Consider the following 20,840-nt stretch of genomic DNA (forward strand, 5'->3'; position numbering starts at 1 on the left):
TTCATCCCACATTTTCTGTCTCCTCCCCCAATCCCAGCTCTCTCCCAAAGGTGTTGACTTTCCCGCCTGTGCACGGGTTCCACTCGCCCTCATGGACTGTCCTCGTGTGTTTAATGTTCTTTCTTGGGATATGGGGAGTCGCTGGCAAGGCCAGCATTTGATGACCACCCCTCATTGCCCCTTGACAACTGAGTGGCTCGCTCGGCTATTTCAGAGGGCAGTTAATAGTCAACCACATTGCTGTGGGTCTAGAGTCACACGTAGGCCAGACCGGGCGAGGCTGGCAGATTTCCTTCCCTGAAGGACATTAGTGAACCAGATGGGTTTTTACAACAATCGATGATACTTTCATGGCACCATGACTGAGACTAGCTTTCAATTCCAGATTTTCATCATCAATTAACAGAATTTAAATTCTACCAGCTGCCCGTGGTGGGATTTGAATCCATGTCCCCAGGGCATTAGCTTGGGCTTCTGGATTACTAGCCTAGCGACATTACCATCACGTCACAGTCTGCCCTATGAGCCCAATGGTGCTGACTCACTTTATCCAGGCCCAGTGTCTCGCTCAAGGCCTGCTCGCGGGAATGCTGCCCCATGTGAGCGATGAGACGCTGGTCAGTGCCCGCGATTCCCCCATTGCCCCCTTGCTCTCCCCACCCCACTCAATCCTGTGCGGGGAGTGCCTCCTGATTCCAGGCAAGCCCCTGCTGAGGTGTCGGAGGCCACAGGGTGAGAGATAAAACTCCAGGCTCGGAACACTCGCTGTGCAGACATTGCCTCCGAACGGCGTTCTCTCCCCGCCTTTCGCCCGAGCGGCCCGGGATCCTGTCGTCCCGCCGCGAGGGGCAGCACAGTGAGATCCCGTGGCCGGAACTGGAAGAAGAGCGGGTGGGGTGGGGGACTTCCCTTTAGTGTGTGGGTACCCAATATGCATCCCTCAACTGTCATCACTTAAAAATAAAAACCCTGATTAATGCATCGCTGTTTGTGGGATCTTGCTGTGCGTGAATTGCCGCTTTCCTGCGTTACGAGAGTGCACGGAGCTTGCCTCGCTTACCTGGCTTGGTGGGCTCGATCTGGCAGACGTCAATCGGCCCCTCCATGAAGTAGCCTTCTGCCGTCCGCCTGTCACTGCCCAGCTCGTTCTCCACCACCAGCGTGTAGTTGCCGTTGTTGCAGTGGGTGGGGCTGGCCAGCTCCAGGCAGCCGTGGATCTCGTTGGGGGCCTCGTCGTAGATGACCGTCCAGCTGATCAGGTTGTCGGGCAGCTCCTTGGAGTCGTGGATCCAGCGGGTGGTGGGCCGGGGGTTCCCCCGCACCACGAACGCGAAGCACCAGTTGTGGTGGTTGACAGCATCCAATAGGCTGAGGATCTCTGGCTTATCTGTGGGAGGGTTTGGACAGAGAAGGTCAGCTCTTCCCCGTGGGGGTGGGGGTGGGGGGGGGGGGTGGTTAGGGTCAAAGGGCAAGCGGAATAGGAAGAGCCAGGACAGTCTTCAGACTGATCCGAAATAGAAATAGTCTGGGAAGGAGCCGGGAACTGAGAGATCACCGGGGAACGAGGACACAAATTCCCCAACAGATCACCAACAAACTGGGACCCCTCTCCCCACTGGACCACCAGAGAGCTAGGACCCAGCTCCCAAATTGAATGGATTAGCCAGTGTCGAGCTCTCAAAAGGCTTGCTCAGCACAGGCTGGGGAGAGGTGCCGGGCACTTGACGTCCTACGTGGGTCGGTCCCACATCGAGCAGGAGAAGCCCTGAGGAATTTGCCCGGAGTAAAATCAAGTTGACGGTAAGTTTCTGTCGATTGTAGGTGGATGGGAAGACTGACAAGGGTTGGGGGGGGGTGAACAAGGTGGAGGAGGAGGAGGGTGTAAAGAGTCTCGGTTTCAACACAGTGAGGATGCGAAAAAAGGAGAGTGAGGAGGACGGGTGATTTCGATCAGACAGACGATAAGAGAGGAGAGTTCAGGGGGGATTGATCATTGTAGAATTGAAGGAGGGATTAAGAGAGAGACTGACAGAGAGAGAGAGAGAGAGGGAAAGAGAGAGAGAGAGAGAGAGAGAGAGAGGGAAAGAGAGTGAGGGAGAGAGAGACGAGAGAGAGAAGCAGAGAGCGAAAGCGAAAAAGACAGAGAGAGAGAGAGAGAGAGAAAGAGAGACAGATAGATAGAGAGAGAAAGAGACAATGGAAGAGAGGGAGAGAGAGAGAGAGAGAGAAAGAGAGAGAAAGCGAGAGAGCGACAGAGAAAGAGAGAGAGATATGGGCAGGAAAGAGAGATGGGAGAGGGAGACAGATAGAAAGAGACGGGGAGAAAAAGAGAGACGGGGAGAAAAAGAGAGACGGGGAGAAAAAGAGAGACGGGGAGAAAAAGAGAGACGGGGAGAAAAAGAGAGACGGGGAGAAAAAGAGAGACGGGGAGAAAAAGAGAGACGGGGAGAAAAAGAGAGACGGGGAGAAAAAGAGAGACGGGGAGAAAAAGAGAGACGGGGAGAAAAAGAGAGACGGGGAGAAAAAGAGAGACGGGGAGAAAAAGAGAGACGGGGAGAAAAAGAGAGACGGGGAGAAAAAGAGAGACGGGGAGAAAAAGAGAGACGGGGAGAAAAAGAGAGACGGGGAGAAAAAGAGAGACGGGGAGAAAAAGAGAGACGGGGAGAAAAAGAGAGACGGGGAGAAAAAGAGAGACGGGGAGAAAAAGAGAGACGGGGAGAAAAAGAGAGACGGGGAGAAAAAGAGAGACGGGGAGAAAAAGAGAGACGGGGAGAAAAAGAGAGACGGGGAGAAAAAGAGAGACGGGGAGAAAAAGAGAGACGGGGAGAAAAAGAGAGACGGGGAGAAAAAGAGAGACGGGGAGAAAAAGAGAGACGGGGAGAAAAAGAGAGACGGGGAGAAAAAGAGAGACGGGGAGAAAAAGAGAGACGGGGAGAAAAAGAGAGACGGGGAGAAAAAGAGAGACGGGGAGAAAAAGAGAGACGGGGAGAAAAAGAGAGACGGGGAGAAAAAGAGAGACGGGGAGAAAAAGAGAGACGGGGAGAAAAAGAGAGACGGGGAGAAAAAGAGAGACGGGGAGAAAAAGAGAGACGGGGAGAAAAAGAGAGACGGGGAGAAAAAGAGAGACGGGGAGAAAAAGAGAGACGGGGAGAAAAAGAGAGACGGGGAGAAAAAGAGAGACGGGGAGAAAAAGAGAGACGGGGAGAAAAAGAGAGACGGGGAGAAAAAGAGAGACGGGGAGAAAAAGAGAGACGGGGAGAAAAAGAGAGACGGGGAGAAAAAGAGAGACGGGGAGAAAAAGAGAGACGGGGAGAAAAAGAGAGACGGGGAGAAAAAGAGAGACGGGGAGAAAAAGAGAGACGGGGAGAAAAAGAGAGACGGGGAGAAAAAGAGAGACGGGGAGAAAAAGAGAGACGGGGAGAAAAAGAGAGACGGGGAGAAAAAGAGAGACGGGGAGAAAAAGAGAGACGGGGAGAAAAAGAGAGACGGGGAGAAAAAGAGAGACGGGGAGAAAAAGAGAGACGGGGAGAAAAAGAGAGACGGGGAGAAAAAGAGAGACGGGGAGAAAAAGAGAGACGGGGAGAAAAAGAGAGACGGGGAGAAAAAGAGAGACGGGGAGAAAAAGAGAGACGGGGAGAAAAAGAGAGACGGGGAGAAAAAGAGAGACGGGGAGAAAAAGAGAGACGGGGAGAAAAAGAGAGACGGGGAGAAAAAGAGAGACGGGGAGAAAAAGAGAGACGGGGAGAAAAAGAGAGACGGGGAGAAAAAGAGAGACGGGGAGAAAAAGAGAGACGGGGAGAAAAAGAGAGACGGGGAGAAAAAGAGAGACGGGGAGAAAAAGAGAGACGGGGAGAAAAAGAGAGACGGGGAGAAAAAGAGAGATGGGGAGAAAAAGAGAGATGGGGAGAAAAAGAGAGATGGGGAGAAAAAGAGAGATGGGGAGAAAAAGAGAGATGGGGAGAAAAAGAGAGATGGGGAGAAATAGAGAGATGGGGAGAAATAGAGAGATGGGGAGAAATAGAGAGATGGGGAGAAATAGAGAGATGGGGAGAAAAAGAGAGATGGGGAGAAAAAGAGAGATGGGGAGAAAAAGAGAGATGGGGAGAAAAAGAGAGATGGGGAGAAAAAGAGAGATGGGGAGAAAAAGAGAGATGGGGAGAAAAAGAGAGATGGGGAGAAAAAGAGAGATGGGGAGAAAAAGAGAGATGGGGAGAAAAAGAGAGATGGGGAGAAAAAGAGAGATGGGGAGAAAAAGAGAGATGGGGAGAAAAAGAGAGATGGGGAGAAAAAGAGAGATGGGGAGAGAAAGAGAGAGAGACAGAGAAAGACAGTTAGAGAGAGAGAGGGAGAGAGAGAGGGAGAGGCAGAGAGAGGGAGATGGGAGAGGCACTGGGATGCCGTGGTTCGAACTCGGAGAGGATATATAAATAGAAGGCTGAAACTTACACAGCACTGAGAGGGTGACTGAGACTTCGACAGGTCCCACTAGGTTCTCAGCCATGCAGGTCAGATTGCTGCCGTTCTCCTCGGGTACAATATGGAGCAGTCTGAGAACTGTCTCCTGAGGGTTCTCGTCATCCACCTGAAGGGCAAAGACAAGTAAACCAGTCACTCGGAAGATCCTGGGACGTGTGCCCCTCCCCTGCTAACCCTCACACAATCCTCGACGGACCCAGAAAACACTCTTCCGCCAACAGGTGATCCTCCTCTCACCTCTCCTCCTGGGCTGGCTGTGAAACTTGGCTTCATAGGTTGGATCCAATTGTGTTGCAGTTAAATTACTCACCTCACAACCCCTCGCCCACCAACCCAGCAACACTCCTACCCCCTGCATTACCTGGTCCGAGCTGTGTGAATGAGCATATTGTTATGGCCAAGGGTCTCACAAGGGATGGAGTGTGAGTTATGCAATTGAGCTCAATGCCATTGGTCTGGATGGAGGACAGAGAGATTGGGAGTAGAATTGGCAATGGGTTCTGCTCTCAACACAAGTCCTGTAAGCTTTGGTGGGACAGCCCCATTTTGGATGAGGGCAGGCCCTTGCTCAGCTGGCGATGGCCCACTCCAGTGAATCAGGGAAAAACTCTCCACTGGTTGGCGTCATACCTAGCACAAAGGAAGATGTTTGTGGTTGTTGGAGGTCAATCATCTCAGTCCCAGGACATCACTGCAGGAGTTTCTCAGGGTAGTGTCCTAGGCCCAACCATCTTCAGCTGCTTCATCAATGACCTTCCTTCAATCATAAGGTCAGAAATGGGAATGTTCGCTGATAATTGCACAATGTTCAGCACCATTCGCAACTCCTCAGATACTGAAGGTCCACGTCCAGATGCAGCAAGACCCTTACAACATCCAAGGCTTGGGCTGATAAGTGGCAAGTAACATTCACGCCACACAAGTGCCAGGCAATGACCATCTCAAACAAGAGAGAATCTAACCATCTCCCCTTGACATTCAATGGCATTACCATCTCTGAATCCCCCACTATCAACATGTTGGGAGTTACCATTGACCAGAAACTGAACTGGAGTAGCCATATAAATACCATGGCTACAAGAGCAGGTCAGAGACTAGGAATCCTGTGGCAAGTAACTCACCTCCTGTCTCCCCAAAGCCTGTCCACCATCTACAAGGCACAAGTCAGGAGTGTGACGGAATACTCTCCACTTGCCTGGATGGGTGCAGCTCCAACAACACTCAAGAAGCTCGACACCATCCAGAACAAAGCAGTCTGCTTGATTGGCACCCCATCTACAAACATTCACTCCCTCCACCACCGACGCACAGTGGCAGCAGTGTGCACCATCTACAAGATGCACTGCAGCAACTCACCAAGGCTCCTTAGACAGCACCTTCCAAACCCGCGACCTCTACCAACTAGAAGGACAAGGGCAGCAAATACATGGGAACACCACCACCTGCAAGTTCCCCTCCAAGACACACAACATCCTGACTTGGAACTATATCGCCGTTCCTTCACTGTCGCTGTGTCAAAATCCTGGAACTCCCTTCCTAACAGCACTGTGGGTGTACCTACCTTACATGGACTGCAGTGGTTCAAGAAGGCAGCTCACCACCACCTTCTCAAGGGCAATTGGGGATGGGCAATAAATGCTGTCCGAACCAGCGATGCCCACATCCCCTGAACAAATGAAAAAAAACAGTGGTTCAGTACTCTGGAGATCCTCAATGCTTGGGCTTGCCTTAGAGAATGAACCAGTTACTCAGGTAACAGCTGCTCAGTGCCTCATGGAGCCTCCGTACTCCTGGTGACAGGCAGCACTGTCCAGGGTGAAGGGAATCTTCCAATCTTCTCAGCCGAGCGAGCCCCCACTCACCCACACGCACCGCTCCCCCCAAACCAAAAGAGACCCCACGGCTCTGCGTTACCTCGACAGAGTGATTAGACTTCAGGCCCGTGAGGATCCAGCTCACGGATGGGCGGGGCACTCCCGAGGCGTTGCACCACACCGTCAGGTTCTCGCCTTCATACACGGTCACATTCTCCAGGCTTATACTGGCCTTGGCAAAATCTGCAAGGTACCCGGAAAGGTCAGTGAAAGTCACGGAAAAGGTCATGGAAAAGGTTACATGGAAAAGGTCGCGAAAATGTTCAGGGTAATTGTCATGGAAAAGATCATAGAATCACACAGAACAGAAGGAGGCCATTCAGCCCATCGTGCATGTGTTGGCTCTTTGAAAGAACAATCCAATTAGTCCCCACCCGCCCTGCTCTGTCCCCATATCCCTGCACATTTTTCCCCTTCCAGTATTTATCCAATTGCCCTTTTGAAAGTTACTATTGAATCTGCTTCCACTGCCCTTTCAGGCAGCTCGTTCCAGATCACAACAACTCGCTGCGTAAAAAAAACATTCTCCTCTTCACCCCCTCTGGTTCTTTTACCAATTATCTTCAATCTGTGTCCCTCTGGTTACCGACCCTCCTGCCACTGGAAACAGTTTCTCCTTATTTACTCCATCAAAAACCTTCCTGATTTTGAACGCCTCGATTAAATCTCCTCTTACCATTCTCTGCTCTAAGGAGAACAATCCCAGCTTCTCCCAGTCTCTCCACATTAACTGAAGTCCCTCATCCCTGGAAACATTCTGGTAAATCTCCCTCCGCACCCTCTCCAAGACCTCGACATCCTTCCGAAAGTGGAGTGCCCAGAATTGGACCCAATCCTCCAGCTGGGGCCTCACCAGCCCAAGCCTGTTTCAGAGTCAATGAAGCTCCAGTTGGGCAGATGAGCTGGTGTGAGACATCCATTCAGCATGTCCTGAAACTTGGCAAGAGATGAGGATGTGCCATAGGTATCAAACATATATGTCAGTGCACAACACCCTCGTTTCTGAGTCAGAAAGTTGTGGGTTCGAGACCCCGGCAAAGACTTGAGCACAAAATCTAAGCTTAAATTCTCACTGGAGTATGAAACAGCAGAGTAATGTCAGAGGGTCAGTACTGAGGAAGCGCTGCACTGTCGGAGGGTCAGCACTGAGGGAGCGCTGCACTGTCGGAGGGTCAGTACAGAGGGGGCGCTGCAATGTCGGAGGGTCAGTACCGAGGGAGCGGTGCACTGTCGGAGGGTCAGTACCGAGGGGGCGCTGCACTGTCGGAGGGTCAGCACTGAGGGAGCGCCGCACTGTCGGAGGGTCAGTACTGAGGGAGTGCCGTACTGTTGGAGGGTCAGTACCGAGGAAGCGCCGCACTGTCGGTGGGTCAGTACCGAGGGAGTGCCGCACTGGCGGAGGGTCAGTACCGAGGGAGTGCCGCACCGTCGGAGGGTCAGTACCGAGGGAGTGCCGCACCGTCGGAGGGTCAGTAACGAGGGAGTGCCGCACTGTCGGAGGGTCAGTACCGAGGGAGTGCCGCACTGTCGGAGGGTCAGTACCGAGGGAGCGCCGCACTGTCGGAGGGTCAGTACAGAGGGGGCGCTGCAATGTCGGAGGGTCAGTACCGAGGGGGCGGTGCACTGTCGGAGGGTCAGTACTGAGGGAGTGCTGCACTGTCGGAGGGTCAGTACTGAGGGAGTGCTGCACTGTCGGAGGGTCAGTACTGAGGGAGCGCTGCACTGTCGGAGGGTCAGTACTGAGGGAGCGCTGCACTGTCGGAGGGTCAGTACTGAGGGAGCGCTGCACTGTCGGAGAGTCAGTACTGAGGGAGTGCTGCACTGTCGGAGGGTCAGTACTGAGGAAGCGCCGCACTGTCGGAGGGTCAGTACTGAGGGAGCACTGCACTGTCGGAGGGTCAGTACTGAGGGAGCGCTGCACTGTCGGAGGGTCAGTACTGAGGGAGTGCCGCACTGTCGGAGGGTCAGTACTGAGGGAGTGCCGCACTGTCGGAGGGTCAGTACTGAGGGAGCGCCGCACTGTCGGAGGGTCAGTACTGAGGGGGCGCTGCACTGTCGGAGGGTCAGTACTGAGGGAGCGCCGCACTGTCGGAGGGTCAGTACCGAGGGGGCGCTGCACTGTCGGAGGGTCAGTACTGAGGGAGCTCCGCACTGTCGGAGGGTCAGTACTGAGGGGGCGCTGCACTGTCGGAGGGTCAGTACTGAGGGGGCGCTGCACTGTCGGAGGGTCAGTACTGAGGGAGCGCCGCACTGTCGGAGGGTCAGTACCGAGGGGGCGCTGCACTGTCGGTGGGTCAGTACTGAGGGAGTGCTGCACTGCCGGTGGGTCAGTACTGAGGGAGTGCTGCACTGTCGGAGGGTCAGTACTGAGGGAGTGCTGCACTGTCGGAGGGTCAGTACTGAGGGAGTGCCGCACTGTCGGAGGGTCAGTACTGAGGAAGCGCCGCACTGTCGGAGGGTCAGTACTGAGGGGGCGCTGCACTGTCGGAGGGTCAGTACTGAGGGAGCGCCGCACTGTCGGAGGGTCAGTACAGAGGGGGCGCTGCACTGTCGGATGGTCAGTACTGAGGGAGCGCCGCACTGTCGGAGGGTCAGTACCGAGGGGGCGCTGCACTGTCGGAGGGTCAGTACTGAGGGAGTGCCGCACTGTCGGAGGGTCAGTACAGAGGGGGCGCTGCACTGTCGGAGGGTCAGTACTGAGGAAGCGCCGCACTGTCAGAGGGTTAGTACTGAGGGAGTGCTGCACTGTCGGAGGGTCAGTACTGAGGGAGTGCCGCACTGTCGGAGGGTCAGTACTGAGGGAGTGCCGCACTGTCGGAGGGTTAGTACTGAGGGAGTGCCGCACTGTCGGAGGCTCAGTACTGAGGGAGCGCCGCACTGTCGGAGGCTCAGGACTGAGGGAGCGCCGCATTGTTGGAGGGTCAGTACTGAGGGAGGGCTGCACTGTCGGAGGGTCAGTACCGAGGCGGTGCTGCACTGTCGGAGGGTCAGTACTGAGGCAGGGCTGCACTGTCGGAGGGTCAGTACTGAGGGAGCGCTGCACTGTTGGTGGGTCAGTACTGAGAGAGTGCCACACTGTCGGAGGGTCAGTACTGAGGGGGGCGCCGCACTGTTGGAGGGTCAGTACTGAGGGGGGGCGCCGCACTGTCGGAGGGTCAGTACTGAGGGAGCGCCGCACTGTCGGAGGGTCAGTACTGAGGGAGCGCCGCAGTGTCGGAGGGTCAGTACTGAGGGAGCGCCGCACTGTTGGAGGGTCAGTACTGAGGGAGCGCCGCACTGTTGGAGGGTCAGTACTGAGGGAGTGCCGCACTGTCGGAGGCTCAGTACTGAGGGAGCGCCGCATTGTTGGAGGGTCAGTACTGAGGGAGGGCTGCACTGTCGGAGGGTCAGTACCGAGGCGGTGCTGCACTGTCGGAGGGTCAGTACTGAGGCAGGGCTGCACTGTCGGAGGGTCAGTACTGAGGGAGCGCTGCACTGTTGGTGGGTCAGTACTGAGGGGGTGCCGCACTGTCGGAGGTGCCAGCTATTGGTTGAGCTGTTAAACTAAAAGCGGGCGGGGGCGGAGTTCTCTTCGATGTCCTGGGGCCAATATTTATCCCTCAATCTATATCATTTAAAAAAAACAGATGATCTGGATCATATAAATTGCTATTTGTGGGATCTTGCTGTGTGCAGATTGGTTGCCGTGTTTCCTATATTACAACATTGAATACACTTTTTAAAAATTACATAATTGGCTGTAAAGCACTTTGGGACGTCCTGAGGTCACGAAAGGCGCTACAGAAATGCAAGTCTTTCTTTTCCGTCAACTGCTTCGTCTCAACTTCCAGACGGAAGTGGCACCCTCCATCTGATGAGTGCCCTGTCTCTCCTGGACGGACACTGATCACAGACTTTGCACACATTCTCTGCGCCACAGCAAGCAAACATCACACACACACACAACAGTGAAACCCCCAAGCACGCGCACAAACACAAAACACATATACGCAAACACACACACTCACACACTGCCCCACACCCCCCACCCTCCACCGGCCGCTAGTTCCCGGGCAATGTGGCTTCAGTCGCAGGTGACGGGGAGCTGGATGCTTACCACAGTCTGGCACCTGCATGCCCTCCAGCGGGATGGCACTGCCATTCTGCCAGCAGCTCAGACTCTGGTTGCCCAGCGCTGTCTCTCCGCTCTCCTGCCATTTCTGCAGCCAGAGAATCTCACAGGAGCATCTGAAGACATTCCCTGTGAGTACCCTAGGGAAGAGAAAGGGCCGAATCAGTGAAATTCATAACGTATAGGATCTGCATGTGTGTGTCTGCGTGCATGGTGGACATAATTACAGACAGTCGGTCACTGGGCGACGGAGCCACACAATTAAGAACCTGCGTGGGGGAATCTTATTTTCGACAACAGTGTAAAGCAGGTGACGGAGAATCGGCTGCCCGTTTCACACCCTGTCACGCCAACTCTCACAAACTCACCGCGTGATTTTCCCAACCTTGCTCGTCACCTCCCGCTGGGCCTTTCAAACCCCGCAATTTTGGTGGCAGTCCAGCCCTGCTAGTGTAGTGGTCCGCACGATGGGGCCTGGGAGTTCCGTGAAACAATCTCAACGCTGAGAATTTTCCAGCATTTTCTGCCCTATATCCATCACTTGTCAGGTTTGATTCTTGTAATGGTGGAAAAAGCTGTCGGTCCGAAGTAAAGCTTCCACCTTGTTGCGACCACGTGAATAACCAGCACAGGCCTGTGAAATATCCCCGAGAGTGTCACGCACATTTCAAGAGACAGAACCAGGAGGGAAGGAAACTTGTCTGTTTATGGGAAGTTTAATTTCTTTTAAATTAAAATTGTAACCTGCCGTGAACCTATTAAACATCTAAACACGCGGTCAGACTGTTATTTAGCCAATAGTCCTTTGATTTGGAAATGATCTGTGAACTGAGTGGGGTATATATAGCATTAACAGGAAATCTAACTATTTTGAACAATGCATATACTAGAATGTTACATGAGTCATAATTATCCTTCATCTCTGGTTTGTCTGCTCTGTCTCATTACTGCTTACATTAGTGAAATAGACCTCAAGATTCTACTTTAAGTAAACCCCTGGTTTTCTTAAAAGCATTATTAAAACACTTTACATGCAGCACTTTCCTATTATGAGTATTAATATTTAGATTGGGGGGGGGGGGGGGGGTGTCCGTGATTACTAGTCCATTTGGAAAGGGATTTCTCTGACCCAAACAGTTACAGGACCACAGTGCTGGTAATCGGATTTGCGTGGGTTTTATATGCGGCAAAACTTCAAATGAGTTTTATTCTCGTTCTCAAAATTGTTTATATATTTTTTTACGGTTAAGGGTCAGGGAGAAATTCATACCGCCGGTTGGCTGTGTGCGCATTTGCAAGATTATTTAGGGAGGTGTAAAGACACCAAACGTTTTACTGGACTGAGGACGCAGCCCTCACAGGGGAAGCTCTTTGTGCAACAAGCTGCATTTGGCGTTGACTGGACGTCCGCTTTGCGGAACCCCTCCGCCCGGTCCGCAAGCATGACCCCGAGCTTCCGGTTGCTTGCCATTTCAATTCGCCACCCTGCCCACATCACTGTCCTTGACCTGCTGTAGTGTTCCAGTGAACCTCAATGCAAGCTGGAGGAGCAGCACCTCATCTTCCCATTAGACTCTCTACAGCCTTCCAGACTCGACATTGAGTTCAACAATTTCAGAGCATGACTGGCCTTTTTTAAAACTTAATTTAATTCTATTTTATTTTTAACCATGTGCCTGTCTTAAACTTGTTTTTCAGGCTTTTGCTTTTGGACATAGCTGTTCATTGTTCTGCTATTAACACTCTCTGGCCTCACACTTCGTGGGGTACTAGGAGTATTGACAGGCAGAGAGATCTGGGCGTACAGGTCCACAGGTCACTGAAAGTGGCAACGCAGGTGGATAAGGTAGTCAAGAAGGCATACGGCATGCTTGCCTTCATCGGTCGGGGCATAGAGTATAGAAATTGGCAAGTCATGTTGCAGCTGTACAGAACTTTAGTTAGGCCACACTTAGAATATTGCGTGCAATTCTGGTCGCCACATTACCAGAAGGACGTGGAGGCTTTGGAGAGGGTACAGAAGAGGTTTACCAGGATGTTGCCTGGTCTGGAAGGCATTAGCTATGAGGAGAGGTTGGATAAACTCGGATTGTTTTCACTAGAACGACGGAGGTAGAGGGGCGACATGATAGAGGTTTACAAAGTTATGAGTGGCATGGACAGAGTGGATAGTCAGAAGCTTTTTCCCAGGGTGGAAGAGTCAGTTACTAGGGGACATAGGTTTAAGGTGCGAGGGGCAAAGTTTAGAGGGGATGTGCGAGGCAATATCTTTACACAGAGGGTGGTGAGTGCCTGGAACTTGCTGCCGGGGGAGGTGGTGGAAGCAGATACGATAGCGACGTTTAAGAGGCATCTTGACAAATACATGAATAGGATGGGAATAGAGGGATACGGTCCCCGGAAGTGCAGAAGGTGTTAGTTTAGGCAGGCATCAAGATCGGCGCAGGCTTGGAGCGCCGAATGGCCTGTTCCTGTGTGGTACTGTTCTTTGTCTATTAATACAACTATTACCACTCCCTTTGCCTTTGTTCTGTGACATCTTTGTCATTTAATCTCTCCGGCCCTCTGCCCTATCCCACACCTTCCCTTTTGTTCGTTTTCCCTCCTCCCCTTTCACTTGCTCAAAGCATTTCTAACCTTTGCCAGTTCTGATGAAAGGTCACAGACCTGAAACGTTAACTCTGCTCCTCTCTCCACAGATGCTGCCAGACCCGCTGAGTATTTCCAGCAATTTTTGTTTTCATTGCATTTTACGTTCAGTGACCTTTCCAGCTCTACCAACCTCTGTATTTCAGGTTCAGTGCAATCTCCCCTGGATCACTGAACCAAGGGATTTGATAATATTTCCTCCCAGGCCTTTTTGATTTGTTAACTACTGCCCAGATTTACATATCACTGTGGTAACACTTTCCCACAGGGAAAATAAGATTATTAAGGCCCGTTAATACTCAACAGCAGATTACAAGGAGAAATGATTCCTTTCCGACAGTTCTGTATCCGTCTTTTCAGATATTTTTCCCATATTGGTTTATGTGTGAAAGATTTATATTCTGAACCTCTTGATTTTTGAGAGTTTGTCTATTGATTTATGAGGTGTTGGGGTTTGCATTACCAGGATGCTGCTGCCACTTTATATTTCCAGTAAAGCTAACAACATTCTGGGATGGCAGTTATACTCACAATTCCGTGAGGTGAAGGGATGCGAAGGACTTCCAGGATAGGGTGACCAGGGCGTTCGATGACAGGTTTCTGAGGGTAAAAGCAAAGATTATTTATCTGAATTCTGCATCCCTCCCGTCAAACAGCAAACACGGTCCTCAGCATCCACAAGGGACTGGAGTTTTAACGAATCATTCAGGCCTGTACTGTTCCTGAAGCCTAGTACTGTCGCCTGGTACTATACCGAGGCCTGGCACTGTCTCTGGGGCCTGACACTGTACCCTGAGGCCTGGCACTGTCACCTGGTACTGTACCCTGAGGCACTGTCACCTGGCACTATCACCTTGGGCCTGGTACTGTCTGCTGTGGCATGGTATTACACCCTGGGGTCTGGTACTGTCCCTGGGGCCTGGTACTGTCACCTGGTACTATCCCCTTGGGCCTGGTACTGTACCCTGAGGCCTGGCACTGTCACCTTGTACTATCACCTTGGGCCTGGTACTGTCTGCTGTGGCATGGTATTACACCCTGGGGTCTGGTACTGTCCCTGGGGCCTGGTACTGTCACCTGGTACTATCCCCTTGGGCCTGGTACTGTACCCTGAGGCCTGGCGCTGTCACCTGGTACTATCCCCTTGGGCCTGGTACTATACCCTGGGGTCTGACACCATCCAGAGCGATAGATTTAGAGCAGAGAGAGAGAGATAAAGTAATAAAGAGATAGACAGGCATAGATAGACAGAGAAATAAGGAGACAGATATTGAGAAAGATAGAGAGACAAAGAGAGATAGATAGATAGAGTAATACAGACATAGATATTGAGATAGATATTGAGAGAGATAGATAAGACATGGACATCTGCAGAATTTTATTGCGTTATTAAATTAATTCATTTCCTCTTTGATTTCGAAGGCTCAGTGATTGACACTTGCTGATGACCTTTGAGACAAAATGGAGACAAAGAGACAGATAGATCCATGGACAGAGGGAGATAAACAAGTGGGTGCAGAAAAATGAAGAGAGAGCGAGAGAGAAAAAGAAACGGGGAGGCTGAGACAGTGAGACAGGGTGAGGGTGTGAGAGAGAAAGATCCCACAAACACGGGAGCGCGGGTGCAAACATCTGCCTGCTTCCCCCGCCAGTGCCCCCACAATCGGCATTCCGGGTGCCCACCCGGAGTAGAGGGTACGGAATGGGCCGACACCACTGCTTGGGGTAAGGGGGATAACTGATGTACGGGGGTGGGGGCATGCAGCGCGGGAAAGACAGGGTCAGATACCAGGGAGGTATGCGTAAAGTGGCGGGGGGTGGTGTGGACAGGCTCACTGCGGCACGACTGTCTCCTGAACAAGCAGCCCACTTTCGCCAGTTCTGGTAATCATGGCAGCTGAAAGCTTCATTGATTTTCAATTAGCAACTAACTGCTGCACAGGATTAAATATGGATCAGCTAAATAAATACTGGAAATACAAGGAGCTTAACATGAACCCATGGGGATTACCTCAGACTCGACAGAATCTGTGGAGCCTGGGTGGTTAGACAGGTTAGACATTGACCTTTCACCCCACTGAGGCCAGGCTTTAAATCCAGGCCCAGACGGATGGGCTGATTGTCTCCGCTTTCTTCTGTGGAGCCTTCAATCGACAGAGGCTGCAAGACAGCTGGATAAATATCACAAGGGGGCCACTCTTCTGAGGTGGGGGCTGAGGCATATTGACAGGACAGTGTAGAGGGAGCTTTACTCTGTATCTAACCCCAGTGCTGTACCTGTCCTGGGAGTGTTTGATGGGGACAGTGTAGAGGGAGCTTTACTCTGTATCTAACCCCAGTGCTGTACCTGTCCTGGGAGTGTTTGATGGGGACAGTGTAGAGGGAGCTTTACTCTGTATCTAACCCCGTACTGTACCTGTCCTGGGAGTGTTTGATGGGGACAGTGTAGAGGGAGCTTTACTCTGTATCTAACCCCGTACTGTACCTGTCCTGGGAGTGTTTGATGGGGGACAGTGTAGAGGGAGCTTTACTCTGTATCTAACCCCAGTGCTGTACCTGTCCTGGGAGTGTTTGATGGGGACAGTGTAGACGGAGTTTCATTGCCCCTACAACCCGATCCAGAAGCACCCATCAGCTAATAGTTAGTTACAGACCTAGAAGTCATTACTCAAATGTCCAAAAAGGTCCCCAAATTCTACCGTACTAACTCCCAGTGCCAGGCCCAACATGAGCCTGTGTTCTCTCACACTGACCAACGCCTGGTCAGAGCAACGATTGGAATACCTATCCATGGGTGACTGAAATAAGAAGTTGACATTCCTCACTACAAACTGTGAGTCTTCTCTTTCACAGTTTTTGTCTGACTCTCCCTCTCTCTGTCTGGCTCTCCTGCTTTCACTCTGCCCCCATCCTTCCCTCTCTGTTTCTTTTTCTCTTTCTCTCATTGCCTTTCTGTTGTGCTCTCTCTGTCCCATATCTCCAATTTCAGTACATCTCTTTCTCTCTCCTATTCCCTGTCTCTCCAACTCTCTCTGCCTCTCCTTTTTCATACATCTCTCCCTCTCTCTATCACTTCTGATCTTTGTCACTTCTTCTAACTCTCCCCCCCTTTGTTCTCTCCAACATCTTCTAATTTTCTCTCCCTCTTTGTGTCAAACTTTCTCTTTCTCCCTCTCTGTTAGTCTCTCTCTCCCCTCATCGCCCTCTGTGTCAGTCTCTCTCTCACTCTCTGTCTCTCTCTCCCTCTCCCTCTCCGTGCTGCGTGTCAGTCTCTCTCTCTCTCCCCCTCCCTTCTCCCCCTCTCTGTTAGTCTGTCTCTCCCTCTGTGTGTCCATCTCTCTCTCTCCCCCTCGCTCTTCCTCTCTGTCATAGTCTCTCTCTCTCTCTCTCTGTGTCAGTATCCCTCCCTTTCTGTCCCTCTCTGCATCAGTCACTCTCTCTTGCTCCTCTGCATCTCTCCCTCTCGCCTGGTCTCTTCCTCTCAGTGTCAGTCTCTCCCTTTCTCTCTCCCTCTCTCTCTCCCTCTCTGTGCTCTGTGTCAGTCTCTCTCTGTCTCTCCCCCCTTCTCTCCCTCTCTGTGTTAGTCTGTCTCTCCCTCTGTGTGTCCATCTCACCCTCTCAGTGTCTCCCTCTCCCCGTCTCTTCCTCTTTTGAGTCTCTTTATTTCTCTCTGTTCCACAGATAAAATTTCTTCAAAAATGGAACAGAAAACCCTGATTGGCCATATGGTGAAATGCTGTATTGGAATCCTGTCCTGCGCACTGGGGTGAATCTCAGAGCATCGGAGTGGCCAACCTGGACACGAGGGAGAGATCCTGGGCTGGGGTTGTGGGTCAGGCCAGACACCTCTGCACAGGAGGCTGAGGACACCCGGTTCGGAGCATGGGGGGAGAGATAGAGAGAAGAGAGACTGACACAGAGAGGGACAGAAGGGGGGGAAAAGAGAGATAGCGGGAGAGATACTGACACAGAGAGGGAGAGAGACAGAGAGAGACAGACAGACACAGAGAGGCAAAGAGGGGGAGAGAGAGTGACTGATACAGAGGGGGACAGAAGGGGGGAGACAGAGAGAGAGAGAGAGAGAGACAGACAGAGAGAGGGAGAGACATACTGACACAGAGTGGGAGAGACAGGGAGAGAGACAGACACAGAGAGGCAAAGAGGGGGTGAAAGAGAGAGTGACTGATACAGAGAGAGACAGAAGGGAGAGAGAGGGAGACAGACACAGAGAGAGCGTGACTGACACAGAGAGAGACAGAAGGGGAGAGAGGGAGGGATATTGACACAGAAAGGCAGAGACGGGGAGAGAAAGGGAGTTCCAGTGGGCAACCAACTGTGCCAAGTAAATGGGGACTGAGAGAGAAAGACAGACAGAGTGTGGAGGGAATAGCAGAGACAGAGGTGGAGAAAGTCAACTCACAAGTACTGCAGCTGAGGGTTGTGATGAAATGCATCCATGTCAATGAGCTGAAGTCCAGAGTTTGTTATTGTTCTGTAACGAAAGTAACAGTAAATAAATCACAACACAAAACTAACCCTGTCAGTGTTACATACAGAGTAAAGCTCCCTATACACTGTCCCCATCAAACATTCCCAGGCTCGGGGTTTGCGCTCCAGTAACTTGCACAAGCGGCCAAACCGCCTTCCCAATCTCCTGACTCTTCCTCATCCTTGTGAATGTGCAACACATGGAATCACAGACCACATCCACCACCTTCAACATTCACTCCGTCCACCACCAACACACAGTGGCAGCAGTGTGTACCATCTACAAGATGCACTGCAGCAACTCGCCAAGGCTCCTTCAACGGCACCTTCCAAACCCGTGACCTCTACCACCTAGAAAGACAAGGGCAGCAGACGCATGAGAACACCACCACCTGCAAGTTCCCCTCCAAGTTACACACCATCCTGACTTGGAAATATATCGGCCGTTCCTTCATTGTCGCTGGGTCAAAATCCTGGAACTCCCTTCCTAACAGCACTGTTGGTGTACCTACCCCACACGGTCTGCAACGGTTCAAGAAGGCAGCTCACCACCACCTTCTCAAGGGCAATTCGGTATGGCAAATAAATGCTGGCCTGGCCAGCGACGCCCACATCCAAAGAATGAATTTAAAAAAAACAAGCTGACAGTGTCCACAGGATATTTGGCTATCGATGGCATCACAGCAGAGTCCTCACCTGACATCAATGTGCACCTTTTTCAGTGGAACCCAGGAGGCCATTCAGCCCCTCCAGCCTGTTCTGCCATTCAGTTAGATCATGGCTGATCTGCACCTTCACCCCATCCACCTGTCTCAGGAGAACCTCGATAGTCATTGTTGCTGCTGCTGGTCACCGATTTACCCTCCCTCCCGAACCCGGGACGCCGAGGGGTACTGCCGATGTCTGGCTGAGATCAGCAAGCACGACATGGACCGGGGAAGGGACAGCGGGCTTTGTTACATGGCTTGGCACCACACCAAGGCTGAGTAATCAGGAGCTGAGACACTCGGAGGACTCGGGCTACTCTCTGAAGAATCGAAGAGGTGACATTGAGCCCAGCCAGGGATGAGACGATGACTTACAGGTTCCTCAGCTTGGTGTAATCCTCCAGGTCACTTCCAGACAGACTCCTCAATCCAACCTGGCTCTCAATATGTCTGCAGAAAGCACAAATATCAGATATTAAAGAGAGAGCATAGGAACAGGAGGAGGTCATTCAGCCCATCGAGCCTGCTCCGTCGTTCAGTTAGATTATTCCAGATCTGTACCTCGACTCCATCTACCCCTCACCCAACAAATATCTGTGAGTCTCAGTTTTGGCATTTTCAATTGACACCCACAGACGAACACACAAGCATGCAATGACAGACCATGCATGCACAAAAACGCATGCAAACACTGACACTCACATGTACTTACACAAACACACACTCACCTATACACATGCACACAAACACAGAGTGCCCGCACGTTGTAGCTCTTTGAATCACTGGACCTATTCGGTCGCGGACTGTCTTGTTATTCCTCTATTTCAGGGGTGGAAGGTGCCCTGGGGAGCTCGGTGGAACTGCAAATAGTGTCAGCAAATGGAGGCCTGATTAATGGGCTCCAGTCCCTCGCGGGCATCTGCCCTCACTTACCCATTTCTGGAGCTGTCCCAGGCTCCATCAAACAGATAAATGGGCCAGATTACTATACTGGAAGGCTGGCTGGGTTAAGCAGCTGATATTGTGGCCGTATCACTGTGTGGGAAACACATTGAAAAAGGTAGGCATGCTTTCACCCAACAGGACTAACAACCTAAGAGAAAGAGAGAGACAGAGGAAAAAAATGGAGAGACATGAAGAGAAAGGAACTCAATCTCTCCCTGTGACACTCGCCCTCTCTCTCTCTCTCTCTCGCACGCACCCTCTCTCTCTCTCACCCTCTCGCACGCACCCTCTCTCTCTCGCACGCACCCTCTCTCTCTCTCTCGCTCGCACCCTCTCTCTCTCTCTCGCTCGCACCCTCTCTCTCTCTCTCTCTCTCTCTCTCTCGCTCGCACCCTCTCTCTCTCTCGCACGCACCCTCTCTCTCGCTCGCACGCACCCTCTCTCTCGCTCGCACGCACCCTCTCTCTCTCTCGCTCGCACGCACCCTCTCTCTCTCTCGCTCGCACGCACCCTCTCTCTCTCTCTCGCTCGCACGCACCCTCTCTCTCTCTCGCTCGCACGCACCCTCACTCTCTCTCTCTCGCACGCACCCTCACTCTCTCTCTCTCGCACGCACCCTCACTCTCTCTCTCTCGCACGCACCCTCACTCTCTCTCTCTCGCACGCACCCTCACTCTCTCTCTCTCGCACGCACCCTCACTCTCTCTCTCTCGCACGCACCCTCACTCTCTCTCTCTCGCACGCACCCTCACTCTCTCTCTCTCGCACGCACCCTCACTCTCTCTCTCTCGCACGCACCCTCACTCTCTCTCTCTCGCACGCACCCTCACTCTCTCTCTCTCGCACGCACCCTCACTCTCTCTCTCTCGCACGCACCCTCACTCTCTCTCTCTCGCACGCACCCTCACTCTCTCTCTCTCGCACGCACCCTCACTCTCTCTCTCTCGCACGCACCCTCACTCTCTCTCTCTCGCACGCACCCTACTCTCTCTCTCTCGCACGCACCCTACTCTCTCTCTCTCTCGCACGCACCCTACTCTCTCTCTCTCGCACGCACCCTACTCTCTCTCTCTCGCACGCACCCTACTCTCTCTCTCTCGCACGCACCCTACTCTCTCTCTCTCGCACGCACCCTACTCTCTCTCTCTCGCACGCACCCTACTCTCTCTCTCTCGCACGCACCCTACTCTCTCTCTCTCGCACGCACCCTACTCTCTCTCTCTCGCACGCACCCTACTCTCTCTCTCTCGCACGCACCCTACTCTCTCTCTCTCGCACGCACCCTACTCTCTCTCTCTCGCACGCACCCTACTCTCTCTCTCTCGCACGCACCCTACTCTCTCTCTCTCGCACGCACCCTACTCTCTCTCTCTCGCACGCACCCTACTCTCTCTCTCTCGCACGCACCCTACTCTCTCTCTCTCGCACGCACCCTACTCTCTCTCTCGCACACACGCTTTCTCTCACTCACATGCACGCTCTCTCTCTCACACCCTCCTCTCTCTAAAATTTACTAAATTCAGATGAGGGGATTGTCCTATGATGAGAGGCTGAGTAAATTGGGCCTATGGTCTCTGGAGTTTAGAAGAA

At 52.3% G+C, this 20,840-nt stretch overlaps 1 protein-coding gene across 1 annotated transcript in view; it reads right to left on the reverse strand.

Annotated features, from left to right (window-relative positions):
- ntrk1 (neurotrophic tyrosine kinase, receptor, type 1) overlaps positions 1-20,840 on the reverse strand; it is a 70,668-nt gene that overhangs the window by 32,053 nt on the left and 17,775 nt on the right. Inside the window, exons 2-8 of the mRNA XM_068022722.1 lie at positions 18,681-18,755; positions 17,531-17,602; positions 13,642-13,710; positions 10,447-10,601; positions 6,391-6,533; positions 4,447-4,582; positions 1,061-1,387 (exon numbers count right to left, since the gene is read on the reverse strand). Of these exons, the coding sequence (XP_067878823.1) occupies positions 1,061-1,387; positions 4,447-4,582; positions 6,391-6,533; positions 10,447-10,601; positions 13,642-13,710; positions 17,531-17,602; positions 18,681-18,755 (977 nt within the window). The remainder of the gene's footprint in view (positions 1-1,060; positions 1,388-4,446; positions 4,583-6,390; positions 6,534-10,446; positions 10,602-13,641; positions 13,711-17,530; positions 17,603-18,680; positions 18,756-20,840) is intronic.

This window comes from Heterodontus francisci, chromosome 46, assembly GCF_036365525.1.
Source record: "Heterodontus francisci isolate sHetFra1 chromosome 46, sHetFra1.hap1, whole genome shotgun sequence".
Classification (NCBI taxonomy): domain Eukaryota; kingdom Metazoa; phylum Chordata; class Chondrichthyes; order Heterodontiformes; family Heterodontidae; genus Heterodontus; species Heterodontus francisci.